We start from the raw sequence: 19,560 nt of genomic DNA on the forward strand, positions 1-19,560 counted from the left end.
TAAAATTTAGTTACACGTGCATAGCTCGAGTATTAGATTTTCTAAAATTTAGTTACACGTGCATAGCTCGAGTATTAGATTTTCTAAAATTTAGTTACACGTGCATAGCTCGAGTATTAGATTTTCTAAAATTTAGTTACACGTGCATAGCTCGAGTATTAGATTTTCTAAAATTTAGTTACACGTGCATAGCTCGAGTATTAGATTCTCTAAAATTTAGTTATACGTGCATATTAACTTGAATTTATTAGTTTTTTCTTGAATTTATTAGTTTTTTCTTACACAAATTGGAGTCTTATTTATATTTCCTATAATCAGATGCTAGAATTCTTTGTGCTTTATAAAAAGAAATCGTAATAGTTTTCGACATAGTGCTATAAAAGTAATTCACAATCACATTAGGCCAATGGTCATGCACCTGGTGGAACTGCTGCCACTGAAGGGTGAGCACTCAATATCACACATTGAGAACCGCATATGTTTTTACGGGGAAATTATTTTTTTTTTCTTTTCATAAACAATTATTGAACTAACATTGACCATTCACTAGGGAAATATCTTCTGTGGTTCTACAGTTAATCACTGATACTTATTATCAGATAAAGTGGATGACAATAATTGGAATAAAATATATTAGCTGGCAACCACACGAGCGTTTCTAACGAACTATGTACGATGAATTTTGTAATTTGTTGCACCAGTTTTGACAGCGACTGTACTGTATAATATGCATAAAATTATTTGTATTTAAGATTAACTAAGTATACTTATTTTATACAAAGACCACTAATAATTTTCGTACGAAGTTCTACACATCAGTCTTGAAGCATGATGCAATTCTTGATGCGTGGTTTCTTGAACAATACTATAGGGAATCACAATTTATACTACATTTCCCTGTAAATATAAACAATGTCCAAGAGTATGTACTACTGTCTTCAAATGCATCGCTTTTTTACATGCAAAAGGGATTTTGCTCGAAAAGGACTGAAGCGGGAGATGCACACGCAAGGAGAGACAACGTAAGACTGAGATCAAGTCAGCGTGAGATGGGATGTTGCGCTGACCCACGAGAGTACTTCTCATGAAATTAAGGAATATGTGATACTTTGTTTAATAGGTAATACGGTTGTGTCATGAAAGAGTGAAATCGATAAGAGCGAACGAGTGAGATTGCAAAGAGCGAATGAGTGAAATCGAGAAGAGCAAACGAGAAAAATTACAATGCACGAACGAGAGAAATCACAATGCGTGAACGAGGGAAATCGTAAAGAATGGATGCAGGACTGTACATATCAGGGTATGGATGTATTTCCCAAACAGAACAAAAATGGACTACAGTTTTCCTTGTAGTCTTCTCTCAACCATTACCAATCTAGCTCCATCAAATGACATGGAGAGATCATTTACAAAGAGCATTGAGAGAATATCTTGGGGAATAACAGAGAATATCCCATTAATGCAGCATTTCTTAACCCTTTTGGTCAGGCCTAAGTAGTCCAGGACCCCTGCCCTTGCTTAACACCTAGTTACTACAAGGATAAAGTAAAGACAGGTGCAATACATCCTGGTCATATATTTGGTTCATTCTCAACAAAAACAAAAACAGTTATTATGGCAATAGCAATGGTGAAAACAATCAGAAAATGAAAGAAAGGACATGGATAAGGTCAATAGAAAATACTCATCAATGCGATTTTTCTTGTTGCTAATGTGCGACAGATCTTTCATATATAAACTATAAAAAGAGACTTATGTCAGCCTGTTCAACATAAAAACCTTTTTTGAAAGTTTGAATTATTGAAATTCTACCAATTCAATTACCCGATTGGAAAGATCATTTCACAACTTGGTCACAGCTGGAATAAAACTTTTAGAATACTGTGTACTATTGAGCCTCATGATGGAGAAGGCATGGCTTAGAATTGACTGCATATAAAGTATTACGAACCGGATGGTACTGTCCAGGAAGATCTGAATGTAAAGGTTGGTCAGAATTATGAAAAATCTTATGCAGCATGCCTAACGAATTAATTGAATGACAGTGCCAGAGATTAATATCAAGATTAGGAATAAAAAAACTTAAAAGACCGCAAATATCTGTCCAAAAAATGTGAATCAGCCACTGAAGACCAGAAAGGAGAACAATACAGTGATACCTCTACATACGATCTTAATTCATTCCGTGAGCTGCTTCGTATGTTAAAACGATCGTATGCTGGAGCAAATATTCCCATAAGAATACACTGTAATTTGTTTAATTCGTTCCTCAGCCTAAAAACCCATGATAACTCCTTAATAAATTGCTACACATAATTACACATAACATTAATACAATTGAATAATACAGAAATATCTAAAATAGAATAATAATAAAGAAATAATAAATAAAAAAGGGGTTTTTATTGACACTTTACCTTAGAGATAGGCCAGCGCAGGTGTAGGAATTGCTACGCAGGAGGAGACGGAAGATCAGCGAGGAGGTAGAGACGGAGACTTCGATAACGTACAGTAACTTGCTCTAACTTACACTACGTGAACTTTAACCTAACTTTGCTTATTTTTTTTTCATTTTTATATTTCATATTTTTTTTCACATTTTTTTTCTTTTCTATTTTTAATTTGCATCACTTTCACTCGATTCGGTCTTACTTTCCTTTGCTTCACTTTCTTTCTCTTCATCATGATCACTAGAACGCTTCGTAGATTTTTTAAAGAAACTATCGAGAGAAAGTTGCTTGGTACGGCTTTTGAGATTTTTTCTAAAGTGTGTTAAACAAACATCAACGAACTGCGCAACTACACGGCAAACCTGAAGTTTCTGTGGGTGATGCTTATCGATGAAATCAACCACGTGTTGATGATATGCCAACATCTGTTTTATTTCAGCCAAACCTAAGATGTGACCTACCTCCTCGATCTCCTCCGACTCACTCAACTGCGCTTGGAACTCATCATGCTGCATGGCTTGCAGCTCCTTGAGTTCCTCGATGGTGAGCTCTTCATGATGCTCATCGACGAGTTCGGTGATGTCATATTCATCCACCTCCAGACCCATGGACTTGCCAAGGGATACAATCTCTTCGATGTCTTCCTCGACGGCAAGCACAGGTCCAGGCTCGGGGCCAAAACCTTCAAAATCTCTGGGAGCAACAGCATCAGGCCAAAGCTTCTTCCAAGCTGAATTCAGTGTACGACGAGTAATCCCTCCCAAGCCTGATCTATGATCTTTAAGCAGTGCACGATATTAAAATGGCTCCTCCAAAATTCTCGCAAAGTTAAGTTGGTGCTTTGCGTGACGTTAAAGCACTGCTTAAATAAGTGCTTGGTGTAGAGCTTCTTGAAATTAGAGATGACTTGCTGGTCCATGGGCTGGAGGATAGGGGTGGTATTCGGTGGAAGATACAACACTTTGATGAATTTGTATTCGTCGATGATATCATCTTCGAGTCCTAGGGGGTGAGCGGGTGCATTATCCAAACAAAGCAAGCACTTCAAAGGCAAATTCCTCTCCTGAAGGTACTTCTTGACAGCAGGGCCGAAAACTACGTTTACCCATTCCACCAAGATATGCCTAGTGACCCAAGCCATAGAATTAGAACGCCATAGAACATGCAGCAGGTCTTTATTAATTTTATGTGCTTTAAATGCCCTAGGGTTTTCGGAATGGTAAACTAATAACGGCTCTATTTTGCAGTCCCCGCTGGCGTTGGAACAAAGCGCAAGAGTCAACCGATCCTTCATAGGCTTATGTCCAGGCATTTTCTTCTCTTCGGCGGTAATATATGTTCGACTAGGCATCTTTTTCCAAAACAGACTGGTTTCATCACAGATGAAAACCTGCTGCTCTACATAGCCTTCCTTCTCCATGATCTTTTCGAACTTTTTAACAAAATCATTAGCAGCCTTGGTGTCTGAACTTGAAGCCTCTCCATGCCGAACAACTGAATGAATCCCAGTCCGTTTCCTAAATTTCTCGAACCAACCTCGAGACGCCTTGAATTCCTCCGTCGTAGGATCGGTTGAACTCTCCCCCGCGTTACCCTCAGAGCCCGCCGCCTTCAAGTCACAATAGATAGCGCTGGCCTTCTCACAAATGATCGTTTCAGTGATCGTATCGCCAACAATCTCCTTGTCCTTTATCCAGATCAACAAAAGGCGTTCCATCTCTTCCAGAGTAGGGCTACGACGTTTAGAAATAATGGTGATCCCCTTCGATGGTTTGACTGCTTTAATGGCTGCCTTCTGTTTTATGATCGTCGAGATTGTAGACATATTCCGGCCATATTGTTTAGCCAGATCGCTAACACGCACACCTCGCTCATGTTTTTCTATTATTTCTTGTTTTAATTCTAATGAAAGCATTGACTTCTTCCTTTTCTCACCACTACTACTTCCTGAACCGAAACTAAGCTTTTTAGGACCCATGATTATACGTAAAATCAAAAAGGAAACATGAGAAAAGGAAGATAAAAAACACTGTTAATAACGGAGCGAATAGAGAACAACCACACGATGCACATGAGATGAGAGGACTGATCAAGGTGACGCTCGATTGGCGTCCCTCCGATGTGCTGCTGTCTACCGGCGTAAACAAAAAACTACGATCGACGCTTTGAGAAAATTCTACGCGTATGATCTACGTCGTATGTTGGAGCAAGACTTCGGGTGTCGAGACGCAAATTTGATCGAATTTTACTTCGGATGCTGGAAAATTCCTATGTAAAGACAATCGTATGTAGAGGTTCCACTGTACTCGAAACAAAGTAGAATGAAAAAGTTAAAACACTTCTTCAAAATAGATTGATCGGCGGTAATGTATGCTCGACTAGGCATCTTTTTCCAAAACAGATTGGTTTCATCACAGATGAAAACCTGCTGCTCTACATAGCCTTCCTCCTCCACGATCTTTTCGAACTTTTTAACAAAATCATTAGCAGCCTTGGTGTCCGAACTTGAAGCCTCTCCATGCTGAACAACTGAATGAATCCCAGTCCGTTTCCTAAATTTCTCGAACCAACCTCGAGACGCCTTGAATTCCTCTGTCGTAGGATCGGTTGAACTCTCCCCCGCGTCACTCCCAGAGCCCGCCGCCTTCAAGTCACAATAGATAATGCTGGCCTTCTCACAAATGATCGTTTCAGTGATCGTATCGCCAACAATCTCCTTGTCCTTTATCCAGATCAACAAAAGGCGTTCCATCTCTTCCAGAGTAGGGCTACGACGTTTAGAAATAATGGTGATCCCCTTCGATGGTTTGACTGCTTTAATGGCTGCCTTCTGTTTTATGATCGTCGAGATTGTAGACATATTCTAGCCTATTGTTTAGCCAGATCGCTAACACGCACACCTCTCTCATGTTTTTCTATTATTTCTTGTTTTAATTCTAATGAAAGCATTGACTTCTTCCTTTTCTCACCACTACTACTTCCTGAACCGAAACTAAGCTTTTTAGGACCCATGATTATACGTAAAATCAAAAATGAAACATGAGAAAAGGAAGATAAAAAACACTGTTAATAACGGAGCGAATAGAGAACAACCACACGATGCGCATGAGATGAGAGGACTGATCAAGGTGACGCTCGATTGGCGTCTCTCCGATGTGCTGCCGTCTACCAGCGTAAACAAAAAACTACGATCGACGCTTCGAGAAAATTCTACGCGTATGATCTACGTCGTATGTTGGAGCAAGACTTCGGGTGTCGAGACGCAAATTTGATCGAATTTTACTTCGGATGTTGGAAAATTCCTATGTAAAACAATCGTATGTAGAGGTTCCAATGTACTCGAAACAAAGTAGAATGAAAAAGCTAAAACACTTCTTCAGAATAAATTGATCAACACAAATCTTTAAGACTTTTTAAAAAGGCCATTTTTTTTTTCAATTGAAGAAGAAACAGACCTAATGAGCTTCTCAATAGAAAATTTACAGTCAAGAATCACACCTATAATCTTAAGTCATCCAGAGTTTAAAAACATCAATGCTGAGATCCGGATGTTGAGGAGCCACTGCCCTCGACCTATTTGCAATCATGCCTTGAGTTCTGTTAGGATTCCACTTCATGCTTCATAATTTGCACCATGACTAATTTTCACATTATCACTATTTCAGGAATTCAGCAACAGCAGATCTACATTCAGGAGATGGAATTGGTGCAGAGAGAGTAGCATCATCAGCATATGCAATGAGCTTGTTTTTTAGGCCAAACCATATGTCATAGTATGAAAATTAATGGACTAAGAACACTATCCTGAGTAACAGCAGATATCACATTCCTATATTCAATATGTTGCCCGTCAACAACAACTCCTTGCGATCCATTACTTAAAAATTCAATAATGATGTTAAAAAAAGACCTACCCACTCACCACTGCCACATATGTGACCTTCCCCAGAACCTCCTGAAATAGATTTCAGCACCACCTGGGGGTGCTAGCGCCATAGGTTAAGAAACGCTGCATTAATGGCTAATGAAAATATGGTTACACTTAGCACACTACTCTGGGGAACTTTTCCTCTCTAACAGAGTTTCACCTACTCTTTGAAAAACGCTGTGAAACAAATGCTAAAATGAACAATGGTAGCTCTCCTCTCAATCCCAATGGCTTTAGGTATATCATATCTCCATATAGTATCATCTGCCTTTTCAAGGTAAAAAAAAAAACTGTTAAATGGTGCTTTTTAGAAGCAAAGGCTTCCCTAATAGAGGACTCAAGCTATACCAACACATCAGTCGTTGAAGGCATTCTTCTAAATCCATAGGATAGGTAATAAATTAGCTTTCTTCTCCAAGTACCATACCAGTCTTGCATTACCCATCTTCTCCATGACCTTACATAAACAAGATGTCAAAGCAATTGGTTGATAGTTTGCTACTAAACATTTATCCTTACCAGGTTTTAAAAATGCTAAAATAATGGCTACTTCCCAAACACTTGGAAAACTATGATCATGCCATATTCTGTTAAAAATGCTTAAAATAAATAACAGATATATGTTTAATCATTGCATAAGGAATTCTATTGGGTCCAGGGGTTGTATCATTGCAAGCAGCAGTGAAGGATCAAATTCCCTTTCAGTAAAAGGAGCATTGTAAGATTCCTCCTTTTCTGTTGCAAAATTAAGCATTTTCTGTTTTCAATGCTTGTATACTGGTGACCAGGAGCTGCTTCGCACTTGCATGATACATTGGAGAAATGATCGGCCAAGGCATTGTTAACATCAGTTGTCCCAGTTACATACACCATTTACCTTCACCACTGGTGGTGGGTTGGGGGTTAAGTTACCTGCTATCTTTTTTTACTTTCTTCCGTACAGAAGATGGTCGTGAGCAGACAATGCATAATGACACAAAATCTAAGGACAGAATGCGTAAGGACAAAATGCCTAAGACATAATACCTAATGGATAAAATGCCTAACATACAAAATGCCTAATGGACAAAACATCTAAAAAGGGATAAAAAAAGTGAACTAGATAGCTTAGCACTCTGTAGAGTACTGACCTCGGCCAAGGTGACTAAGTTTACCTTCATCCTTATTGTAAGTTGCATGAATTTTTTTTTTTTGTTCATTTACTTGAATAATTTATTAACTTTTTCAACATTTGCACCTAAGGCGGCCTGTTCGAGAATAAACTCGGTACTTGCTTTTTCACAAGCTTAGAGAGAGTTGGGTGAGTAATTGAAGCACTCTTGTTAAACGTATGGTGCCATCCTTCTAGATAGGTCATTGTTTTGGAAATTTGATTCTATTCTATGATATACATTCCACATTTGAACATCAAAGGTTGGGCGTCTTCGTCAACCTCTCTGAACTATTCCGAGCCATGTAATTTCAAAATATTCAAAGAATTCACTCAGAATTTCGTCAATTTCGTGGTGGATTGAAGTAAAAAAAAGTTTGTAAAAAAGATCAGCCACATCCTCTGGAGGAACAAAAGCTAAGGCTTGTATTTGTTTGATTATGAAATCATTGTCATTATTCGTGTACCAGCGCTGGAGACCAAGATTTTGTATTTTGCGCTAAAGACATTGACTGAAATGAAAGAAACAGCCATTGATTGAAGTACTTGGAAAACCTTTCTTTAAACTTTTTATTGCTGCTTGTTCATAATCAAGAGTCACAGACTCTGCTCTTTGAGGAACTCGAATATTGTATCATAAGGTTTTCATCTTTACTAGATGTAACACAGTATACTAATGGTAAAGTTTTTCTTTGGAAAAACAACACAATGCTACGTATACAGTTGTTTTCCGACTTGGACACAGTAAAAAGTGCCATCACTTAACCACTTGTTCTTTCTTTTCAAGATTTCCAAATTCTTTCTAGTTTTGTAAATATGCACACTTTCTGATTCATACCATAAAAAAATTTCACCTCTTCTAGTTATCAAAAAATCTTCATCTGCACTTTCACGCACTCTTATACGTCTTACACTGCATGCAAGGGAATCTTTCACCGGCAAAGCACTGCATATGCTTAGTGACAAATCTTGTGTACAGTGATTAATTACTGAAGATGTAGCTTTAGCAGATTTAAGAGCGCGGTCTGTCATATTTTCCATAACTTTCAAAGCACTCATGCGTGCTTCATCTGGTGGATGCGAATGATTGTTAGAGTTTTTTTTTTTAATTAAATTATTACAAGTGATTATACTGGCACTACACAAAGCACGTTTTTCACAACTCAATATGTACTTCCTCCTTTTCTCATGTTAACGATGTATGCATATCCTTCAATTGTTAGTTTTTTTTCTCTCCATAATTGATTGATTGATTGATTTAAGGTTTTCTAGCATCCTTTCTCCTTTGTTACTAGTGATGATTTCCATTTTGGACTGAAGGGTTTCTTACAAAAATTGAAATGATTGATAAAGAAGTGTAATTTTTTTCTGCCTTTCAAAGTGCAAAAAGAAAAGTAAAATGAACAACAGCTTGTTGGGTAGTTATATGGGTTTTAACTGTAAGATCTTTACTAATCTCGAATGATTTACTTAAAAATGCTAAATAAGATCATTTTGCCTGGAAGGCATTTTGCCCATTAGGTATTTTGTATATTAAGCATTTTGTCCGTGTTGAGGAATTAGGCATTTTGTCCTTAGGCATTCTGTCATTAGGCATTATGTCCTACTACCGAAGACGGTGGAGTTCTACTGTTGACTGAAGAAAAAAAAGATATCCAAGACTGGCGCCTAGGGGAACTATGCTCTACATTTCTTGTGTATGATAAAAAAATTTCCTCTGTATCGTGTCTATGTAATAGACTTTTCTTGCGACTCTGTGCAGGACAGTTAGTTCTGAAGACCACCAGGGGACTGGTCGTTGTCTGAATAACCCTGTGGTTTTGGGAATCTAATTGACTCCTGCTGTATGAAGAGTTTCATTCAGTAAGTCTATGGCACCACCAACACTTTCAAATTGCTCTGCACTCCCTTCAATATCACTCAGCTCCCAAAATCTATCCCAGTCCTCCTTGTCAAGGTTCCATTGTGGTGATCTCTGTAAGGGAGGATTATTATTGGTGTTTATATTAATTGGCGCATGATGACTATTACACCAATCATTCAATGTTCTCCAATCAAAATCAAGAAGGCAGTTAGAGCTAGCAATTGAAAGATCAATGCATGATAAGGTACCTGTCTGAACAAGATAGTGTGTGGGGTCTCTTGTATTAAGGAGTCCCACATCTTCATCTTCCACATTTGATGATATAATGTTGCCCCTTGTGTTTGCTAAACATCACCCCATAAAGGATACCTACCATTCAAATCTCCCAGTAAGAGAAAAAATTGAGGGAGTTGTTGAATCACCTCTACTAAATCCAAGAGAGCAAGTAGAGACCAAATTGTGTATTTTCTCCCTATATCAATTTGTACAACCACTGCCTACAGAGGCGTAAGAATAGGCAAAGATAGTTGGTGAACATCTCGCCAAATACATATAAGACTTCAGCCATGGCTCCCTGCTAATTGTTCATATGGTGTCCTATAGTTAACATACTCTCGTGGACAAGGAGTATTAACATCAAGCTTGCTCTCCTGTAGACATACAATTATAGGGAAGTGTTCATGAATGAGGAGTTAATTTCTTCATATTTGGCCCTTAAACCCTGACAATTCCATTGCAAAATGGAGGAAAAGCCTATGTATTATTCTCTAGAAGACACCTTGGATGAAGTCTTCTCATTAGCAATTTTTGATCTAACACTATTTCGCCATGGTTTCTTTAGAGGGTCTTGATAAATTGGGTTTTACGTTTGTCTTTTTCATTGTCCTTTTGAACTAAATGTTAAGGGGTTGGTGGTCTTTAACTTGAATTTTTTATTTATTTGAGTTATCTTCCGGTTGTTATGAAGAATCAACAGACAAAAGATCATATTTGTTTGATGTGATAACTTTTATGTTTCGTATGGAAGGGGTTGTGAGAGATGGTCTCTCTTTTTTTCAATTAAGAGGTGGTAAACTAACAGGATTTTGCACCTTCCCACCTACAGGTGTACCGTTAAGTTTGGTTTTAAGTGGAACCTCCATAAAATCAGGCAAGGACATGGCCTGAGAGAGGTTTGTATTATTATTTATAATGGAGGATGAAGGTTGTACAGTAGAGATCGGGAATGCCCTAGTGTTAATACACTATGGCAAGGCCTAAGAAGGCAATATGCTTACTCCATCATGCAGCATTACTGGCAGTATTAGGTGGGCTTGATGTCTCCTGTGGTAAATCTCCTCTTGTTTTTAATACCTTTGCATAGCTGCCTGATTTATTCAGTAGTCTTTTGACATGTCCCACACCTAGGTGCTCCACATTTGATTTGTCGAGGTTAGCCTCTTCCTACTTATATAGCTCGCAGCTCCTATCATTGGATTTAAGATCTGAGTTGCAGTTCAAACACCTGGCCTCAAATGTACCCATCTCCATGTCAAGATTTGGCCAGATACTACCGCTAGAGAGTTATTGGATCCTTTAACAGACCATAAAGTACTACATTGGATCCCTCTCTCTGGCTATGTCTCATTTTGTCTTTGCCTACACTTATATCGAATAGTCTGGTCTATTATTTCTACTTTTTCCTCTGTCCTCATACACCTGACAACACTGAGATTAACAAAAAATTCCTCTTCTCTAAGGGGAGTTAACTACTGCAGTGCAATTGTTCAGTGTCTACTTTCCTCTTAGTAATGGTAGAAAAGACTCTTTAGCTATGGTAAGCAGCTTTTCTAGGAGGACATTCTAAAATCAAACCACTGTTCTCTAGTATTAGGTAGTGCCATAGTCTCTGTACCATGGCCTTCCACTGTCTTGGATCAGAGTTCTCATGCTTGAGGATACATTTGGGCACGCTGTCCTATCTTATTTCTCTTTTTTGAAGTTTTTATAGTTTCTATATTAAAGATCTAATTTAATGTTGTTACTGTTCTTAAAATATTTTATTTTCATTATTATTTCTCTTGTAGTTTATTTATTTCCTTGTTTCCTTTCCTCACTGGGCTATTTTTCCCTGTTGGAGCCCTTGGGCTTATAGCATCTTGCTTTTGCAACTAGGGTTATAGCTTAGCTTGTAATAATAATAATAATAAATAATAATAATAATAATAATGATAATGAAAATAATAATAATTGCTAAATTTTTTTCTTTTTTTAAACTTTAGAAGGGTGTCCAAATTTAAAACAAATGAAACATTACAGTGGCTTCTGTTTGAATGTTCGAACTTTGATCCTTTCATTTTCCATAATAATGTGAAAAAATACATCAGAATCCTTGAAAGTAAGGATAATCATTGACGCCCTAGGAATTTTATGAACTTTCCACACTGTTAATGGACACATGGCCAGTATCTACACTTCTGTATATGCTGTATATCATATAGGTCTTTACTGAAGACTATTCCCCTTCCATAACTAATATTTTGGTGGGGTTTGAAATCTAATGTAATATCAAGACTACTTGTCTTTAGGTTAGATAGTATTACATACTGTTTGGCATGGACGAGAAATCTTTTCTTTCTTAGAGCGAGATATATCACCAGGTGAAATGGTCCCTACTTTTTTTCTGAATTAATTTGCAAATTTTAGAATAATTCCCTTTAGGCTCAGCAACAAAATACATTGGCGTTTTTGGTTTTCTCTGGGAGGCATAACTACACCAAAATCTTTTTCAAACCAGTCGGAAGGTTTGTATACATCCAAATCTGTTGGTACCTTATCACACAGAGCACCCTTAATATTCAAATTATTATCAATCTTAACATGAAGAATATTACTTATGGCATTAAATGTTTTATCGTGACTATCATAGAATACCTATGAATCCCATTTATTGCCTTGAAGTTTCATTCTTATTTCCATCATTATTACATTACATTTAAATGCTTTATAAAGCTCATTATAATTTGTCTCAACTGGAATTTGGGTAACATGAAGGATTCACAGTTTTCTTGTGTTACTCAAATTACTCAAATTTTGAACACCAGTAGAGTGGTCCTTCTTAGTTCGTAGGTTGTCAGCAGAATTTTTCTTAATTAGACTAGCAGAGGTCATGAACAGTGCCAGTTTTCGAGTCAGCATTTCCAGCGGAGAGGGGGGGGGGGGCGTTCGTTATCAGCAGATTCCATAAGTAAGGGTAATATTTGGTTATGTTTTGGTTTGTTGGTTGTTACCTGCTTCAGAATATTAAGAAACTATCATATGTCAGGAAGGATATTTGCTTTCTCCACTATCAGCACAGCGAGAGTATACTTTGCAGATGGTTCACTCCATACCCTACTCACGGGATAGAACCAAAACAAATATAGAGGCACAGGTGTAAGCTAAATTTACCTGTTAGTACCGAGATTAAGAAAATATGGACTCATGTTCCCCATATCTGTAATGATGAGTGTCCGGCCAGAAGCCGAGAGTCCTACCTCAAGGAATGGAACCCCCCCCCCCAGATTACAATGACCCATCCCTTGAGAACAGTTCCACCAAAAAAAATGGTCCAAACCATCTTTGGGATGGCTGATATCATCCAATACCCTCACATATAGCTTTGAAAGCAAATACTTCGCAATCGTGATCCCTTCTCCCATTCATCTAAGCAGGCAGTAATCACGAATGTGGAAATATCCAAGCCATTAAGAAATTAAGTATAAAAATAAACAAAGAAATAAACAAAACATATATATAAAGATAAGGGAAATATCAATCATAGAGTTAGAACAGCTTGATGAGAGAAAATTTATAAAACTAGGAGGAGGTTGGTGTAATGTTAAGTATATGAAACAGAATAAAGAGAAATTTAGATTCGAACTGAGGGAGCAGTTCCCCTAAGGTCAAGAGCCCTCTTTCTCGCCACAATGCTTCAACAAGGAAACTATTCTCTGTGTTGAAGAAGAAAGACTACGTCAAGGCATTCTCTCATTAAGAGGGACCAGTTACTCAAAGCAAAGGTCCAGTTCCTTCACATAAGTTTCAGTTGCTTCTTCTGGACCTTGCAAAACAGAAAGCTCGTGGATTCTCCAAGTGATAGACCAAGAAAGGTTTGATTTTCCAATCACCGCCGGGATTAGCACAGAAGAGCAGGGTTAGACAGTCTTTCATGGGGTTGTGACTGGAATTTGACTCCTCTCTTGCAATAATGAAGGTCCTCCTGGGCATCTTCCCAAAAAGTCTGGTCTTGTTCCAGTTGAACACTTGACGAGTCATGTAAGACTGAATTCATGAACCTCTTAAATTTTAACACACATTTCTCTACAGCCTCTACATCAAAGCTTGCAACTACACAATGTTGCACAACATTAAAGATGCCTGTTCTTTTCTGGAAGTTTCAAACAATCCCCGGCTCACTTTGAAAATTTTTTTCTTTGTCCATTGATATACCAGGCTCCTTTTTTTTTTTTTTTTTTTTTTTTTTTACAAGGTTAGCATTCAAAACCTTTAACTTTTTTTATAAATGGTGTTCTCCATTACCTTATCTTCTGCTAACTGCTTTTCATTGATCCATATGAAAAGCAAGTTATCAACGCTATCTACAATATGTGGCCGTCGTTTCGTCAGAGTGCCCCCTTGCTCTCATGTATTCTTTATTCTTGAAAATTCTGCTTATCATGATTGTACATTTTTCCCAAGGCTGCCACACACACACATACCTTTATCATGCTTCTCTACAATTTCTTTATATACCTCTAAAGTAATCCTCTCCTTCCCTTCTTTCTTGATCCTCTTGGGTGCTATTGTCTAGAAGCTGCTGTATCCTGTTTATACAGTTAACTTGACGTGAATAACAACATTTTATATAGAACATGTGGTCACAACTTTATAAATAAACATTGGTAAAGGTGTAAAGGGATGCAAATCAAGGAGAAACAAAATGGAGTAAAAATAACGTGAACTATACGTGGTGGCATATGGGTGCTGTATGACTATTTTCTGCACAATGCGTTGTAGATTCTATTGCATTTTCCACAAAAAATGCGAATATTGACAAATATATACCGAAATTAATGTATTCAGTAACTCATAAACTGAAGTATTACTTGCATGAGCAGAATTTACTTATTTTGTTTTTGTTTTTTTAAACCATTTTGTCATTTTCACAGTACAAAGAAATATTTGTAAATATTTGTTCATAATTATTGTAACTTTAACACTAAACATTCACAACATCTGTGATTTGTTTGGCTAATTAGCAATACTTCACTATTAAGATAATGATAATTTTTCTTCCTTATAGCAATATAGCCAATGACATATGCACAATGTGAATGCGTAGCAACCAGACAGAGGGGACAGATAGATCCTCCTGGAATTTGGCCGAGTCATGGGACTCGCAATAGTGATGGTTTGGATGGCCAAGGATGAGAGTTGCTACAACATTATTGATTTGAAATTAAGGTTAATATATATAATAATGTAATAAAGATGTGCAAGCAGTTTCAATAACACCGACACTAGGAGGATAAAGAATCAGTGATGTATATTTTTCATTGTATACTGCATTTTTTTTTCTGGAGTTGAAAAAAATATTTTTTTCACTATGTCACAGACCCTCTAAAGGTTTCGTCTGGCAGACCCAGTTTGCAATCCACTGTTCTAGAATTCAGATTTCTTTTCCTTTCTAAAGAGTCAACAGAGATCCTCCCTCTTGGTCATCAAAGGATGCGGTTTGGCCCAATTCAAATAATGATGGGCCGATGTCTTGATGTAGATAACAACATGGACCTGTTAGAACTATTGAATCCCTTCAGCTTAGCATGACCATTAGATCAATGGTTTCACTGACAGGAACACTGATAAATAGGAACTCTACATCCAGGGAGGCAATGGAATCCTTGATATTCGATAAGGGAGCTGATAACACCACACAATGGTTGCTATTGATCTAATGATGAAAAAGGTTTATCGGGACTCTAGCACGCTCACCCTAAATGTCACGGAAGCATCCCTTCGTGTTCTTCTCGAATACATTAGGAAGAAACCTTTCGCCACACATAAAGGGCACACATATATCAAAGACAGCATCACCATGGGATACCTGTTTGATGGGGATAACTGACGAGTATTTGAGAAAATCAATAAACCAGCCATTTATGTGAGGTTCATTCAGGAAAATTTTGTTTAAGCGTCTAGAAAACAGGACACCGAAGAGCTTTGATGGACACTCGAGGAAAGTAGCTCATTGAAATTTACACATGAGCAATGCCTTGATAGAGATACAATGGATTAAAGACAACAGTTTATAAAAAAAAAAAACCTGAACTTGGGAATATGCTTGAACGATGAGAGTGAAGGTCTTCGTTAAGAGGGCCCCAAGTTAACTCCACAAACAACTGGGTGGAGGCCTTCCAGGGATTACCACCTATGGCCTCGGGGCAAACTCTAGCCTATGAGGATCAATTTCAACCCTACCTGTTTCCACTTATATGCCAACAAAGACACTTTCTTTCCTCATTATAACCTTGAGAATGAGCAGAGTATCTTCGTGCTGCTTGAAATGTGTTGGATCAAAGAAAATACTTGAGAGTCATTTTGTGTTATGAAATGAATAATCTGGAGTTGAATTAGGACTTCTGTAATTGTATAGTATTATTCTGTGACCCATAAGTTAGCATATTTGATTAACACATTCTGACAACTTTGTATGTTTATAGAAGAGCTGCTCACCATAGTTAAAGTCTCTTCTATCTTAACCAAGATTAAAGTGGACACTGAATAATTACAGTGCAGTAACCCCTTGGGTGAAGAAGAATTGTTTGGTAATATCAGCGTTGTCAGGTGTAAGAGGACAGAGGAGTGTACTCTCAAGCAAGAGAACTCTACCCCAAGACAGTGGGAGACCATGGTGCGGAGGCTATGGCACTACCCAAGACTAGAGAACAATTTTGGAGTTTCCTCCTCCTAGAAGAGCTGCTTACCATAGTTAAAGAGTCTCTTCTATCCTAACCAAGAGGAAAGTGGACACTGAATAATTACAGTGCAGTAACCCCTTGGGTGAAGAAGAATTGTTTGGTAATATCAGCGTTGTCAAGTGTATGAGGACAGAGGAGAATATGTAAAGAATAGGCCACAAAATGAACCGTAACCGGAGATAAGGATCCAATGTAGTACTGTCTGGTCAGTCAAAGGACCTCATAACTCTAGCTGTAGGATCTCAATGGGTAGCTGGTGCCCTGGCCAACCTACTACCTACAAATAATACAGTAATAATAATAAAAATAACAACAATAAGGGAAAAGTATTTGTACTTATATAAGCCACATGATAATACTAGGGTATAACACATTTAGAATACATATTTTGGATAAGATTCAGTGAAATTATAAATATTCCTTGAAAGCTTCTCTTTGAGGCAAGCTAGGTTGAGGAGACATGCTGCTGTAAAAGGGAATTTTCAAGCCCTTGTGTAATAATTGCATCAATTTCTTTCTGGTAAGGTACTTATTCACTCTTGTATACTTGTCAATGCATAACTACTGCTTATTTGCAATTATGTAACTGTGAATCTCATGAATACCCAGAATACTGCTTCAAGAAATTTATGGGCCTGCCTGAAAATAATCCCTGTAATAAAAGATGTCAATTGGCAACTGATGTTAACATAGAAAGGCAAATTGTATACAAATAATCTGGTACTAAGTAATTCATATGCAGAGGATGCTACTCTCTTAGCATCAATTCTACCTCCTGAATGTAGATCTTGGGCTGCTGCATTCTTGAATAAAGATCTAGGTAAAATTAGTGATGGTGCAATTTATGGGACATGAAGTTGAATCCTAACAAAACTCAAAGTATGATTGTAAGTAGGTCATAGGCAGTTGCTCCTCAACATCCAGATCTCAGGCTCAGCACTGATAATGCTTCTTTATATTTATGACTTTTGAGATTTTAGGTGTGATTCTTGACAGCAAATTTACTTATGAGAAACACATTAGGTCTGTGTCTTCTTCAATTGCACAAAAAAGTAGCTTATTGAGAAAGTCTTGTAAGATTTTCGGTGATCAATCTATTCTGAAGAAATGTTTTAAATCTCTCATTCTACCTTGTTTCAAGTAGGGTTCTACTGTCTAGTCTTCAGCAGCTGTTTCTTATTTTAATATGTTGAATAGGAACTTATGGTCTGTTAGATTTCTTATTCCTGATCTAGATATTAATCTTTGGCACTGTCGTTCAATTACAGTAGTTTGTTATGCATGTTGCATACGATTTTTTTTTTTATAATTCTGACCATCCTTTACAGTCAGATTTTCCCAGATAGTACAATCCTGTTCATAATACTAAGTATACAGTTAATTCTTACTGTCAGACCTTCTTCATCATGAGGTTTAATACTACACAGTATTCTAGAAGTTTTATTCCAGCTGTGATAAACTTGACATATGATCTTCCTAATCGGGTAGTTGAATCGTTAGAACTTCAAAAGTTCACACTTGCAGCAAATGTTTTTATGTTGAACAGGCTTACAAAAGTCTTTTATAGTTCATATATAAAAGATCTATTTTAATGTTACTACTGTTCTTAAAATATTTTATTTTAATTGTTCATTACTTTTCATCTAGTTTATTTCCTTATTTCCTTTCCTCACTGGGCTATTTTTCCCTGTTGGAGCCCTTGGGCTTAAGGCATCCTGCTTTTCCAATAATAATAATAATAATAATAATAATAATAATAATAACATACATATGAAAATATTAGAACGTTCTTAAGAACTCATTAGTAAAGTCATACCTTCAACTGATGAAGCCATTTATTTATCATTGCCCAAGCTGCTTGAACTGTATACACTGTCATTAAGCTACGGGGCAACATTAGAACTAAAGGCTTCGCAGATTCCATTTGCTTCTTACTCATGACATTTTCTAGATGTAAAGAAGGATTAAATGTCCAGGCTATGCCCCATCTGAAATTAAAAACACAAGTAATGTTAGAAGGGAACATTCCATTTCGGGCTTCTTTATAACTTACTATTTCCTGTCTAGGAAAATACTACCTAAATTTTCTCTTTCATATTATACTATTTATGCTCTAATATGCTGATATTGTAGACATTTAATATATCAATGTGCATTGAATAAAAAGTACAAGTCCGTTACCCTATTGAAGAAGAGCTCTATACTAATTAACAACAGAGGGTTACACTATCATATGATATCTCCAGATTTCAAAACCAAAAGGGGAAAAACTGTAATTTGAGAATTTGTAAGTTACATCGCTTCTCGGCCTTTTGGCTAGGATAAAAGTGTGTATGTTACATAATATTACAGTATTTTCAACCAACTGGTAAATGTTTTATAATGGGGATATAATACATTCAATACCATCTCTGGATAAATCCAACTTCAGAAATTTGACAACGACCACCACAGAATGCTATCCTACAGCTTTAGTAGCATATTGCAGCAGATTGTAGGGGCAATTACTAACACGTTAAGGGGCGTTCCTAGGTGGGTGCATTTTGAAATTCTGAGAATTCAGATTAGGACTTTTCACACAATATCAACATTAAAATAAACATATCCTAGAGTACTTTAGTGGAGAAAAGATTTGTGTACAAAAAATATATTTGTTCAAAGTTCTATTTTTATTATTATTATTATTATCATCATTATTATCAAACATGTCTCCAACAGAGCTGGCCTGAATAAATTAGGGAAACAATATATATATATATATATATATATATATATATATATATATATATATATATATATATATATATATATATATATATATATATATATATATATATATATATATATATATATATATATATATATATATATATATATATATATATATGTATATATATATATATATATATGATATAACGATAAGTTAGAAAGTAAAATCTATGGTAAAAAAGATATTCAAATTTCATCTATTACGCCTGTGCTTCTTGAAAAATTTAAAATCTCAAAAAACAGAATAATACTCAGAATGAAGACCTACCAGCCCCATGCATCAAATTTGACTCCTACAGAGTTGGCCTGAATAAATTTGGGATATTATATATATATACACATATATATAAATATATATATATACATATATATATATATATATATATATATATATATATAAA

General features: G+C 36.6%; 1 protein-coding gene across 1 annotated transcript in view; it reads right to left on the minus strand.

Annotated features, from left to right (window-relative positions):
- The window catches only part of LOC137646990 (RNA N6-adenosine-methyltransferase mettl16), a 570,608-nt gene that overhangs the window by 101,153 nt on the left and 449,895 nt on the right, over window positions 1–19,560 (minus strand). Inside the window, exon 9 of the mRNA XM_068380072.1 lies at window positions 18,207–18,378. Coding sequence (XP_068236173.1) covers window positions 18,207–18,378 — 172 coding nt within the window. The remainder of the gene's footprint in view (window positions 1–18,206; window positions 18,379–19,560) is intronic.

Source organism: Palaemon carinicauda, chromosome 9 (genome assembly GCF_036898095.1).
Source record: "Palaemon carinicauda isolate YSFRI2023 chromosome 9, ASM3689809v2, whole genome shotgun sequence".
Taxonomy (NCBI): domain Eukaryota; kingdom Metazoa; phylum Arthropoda; class Malacostraca; order Decapoda; family Palaemonidae; genus Palaemon; species Palaemon carinicauda.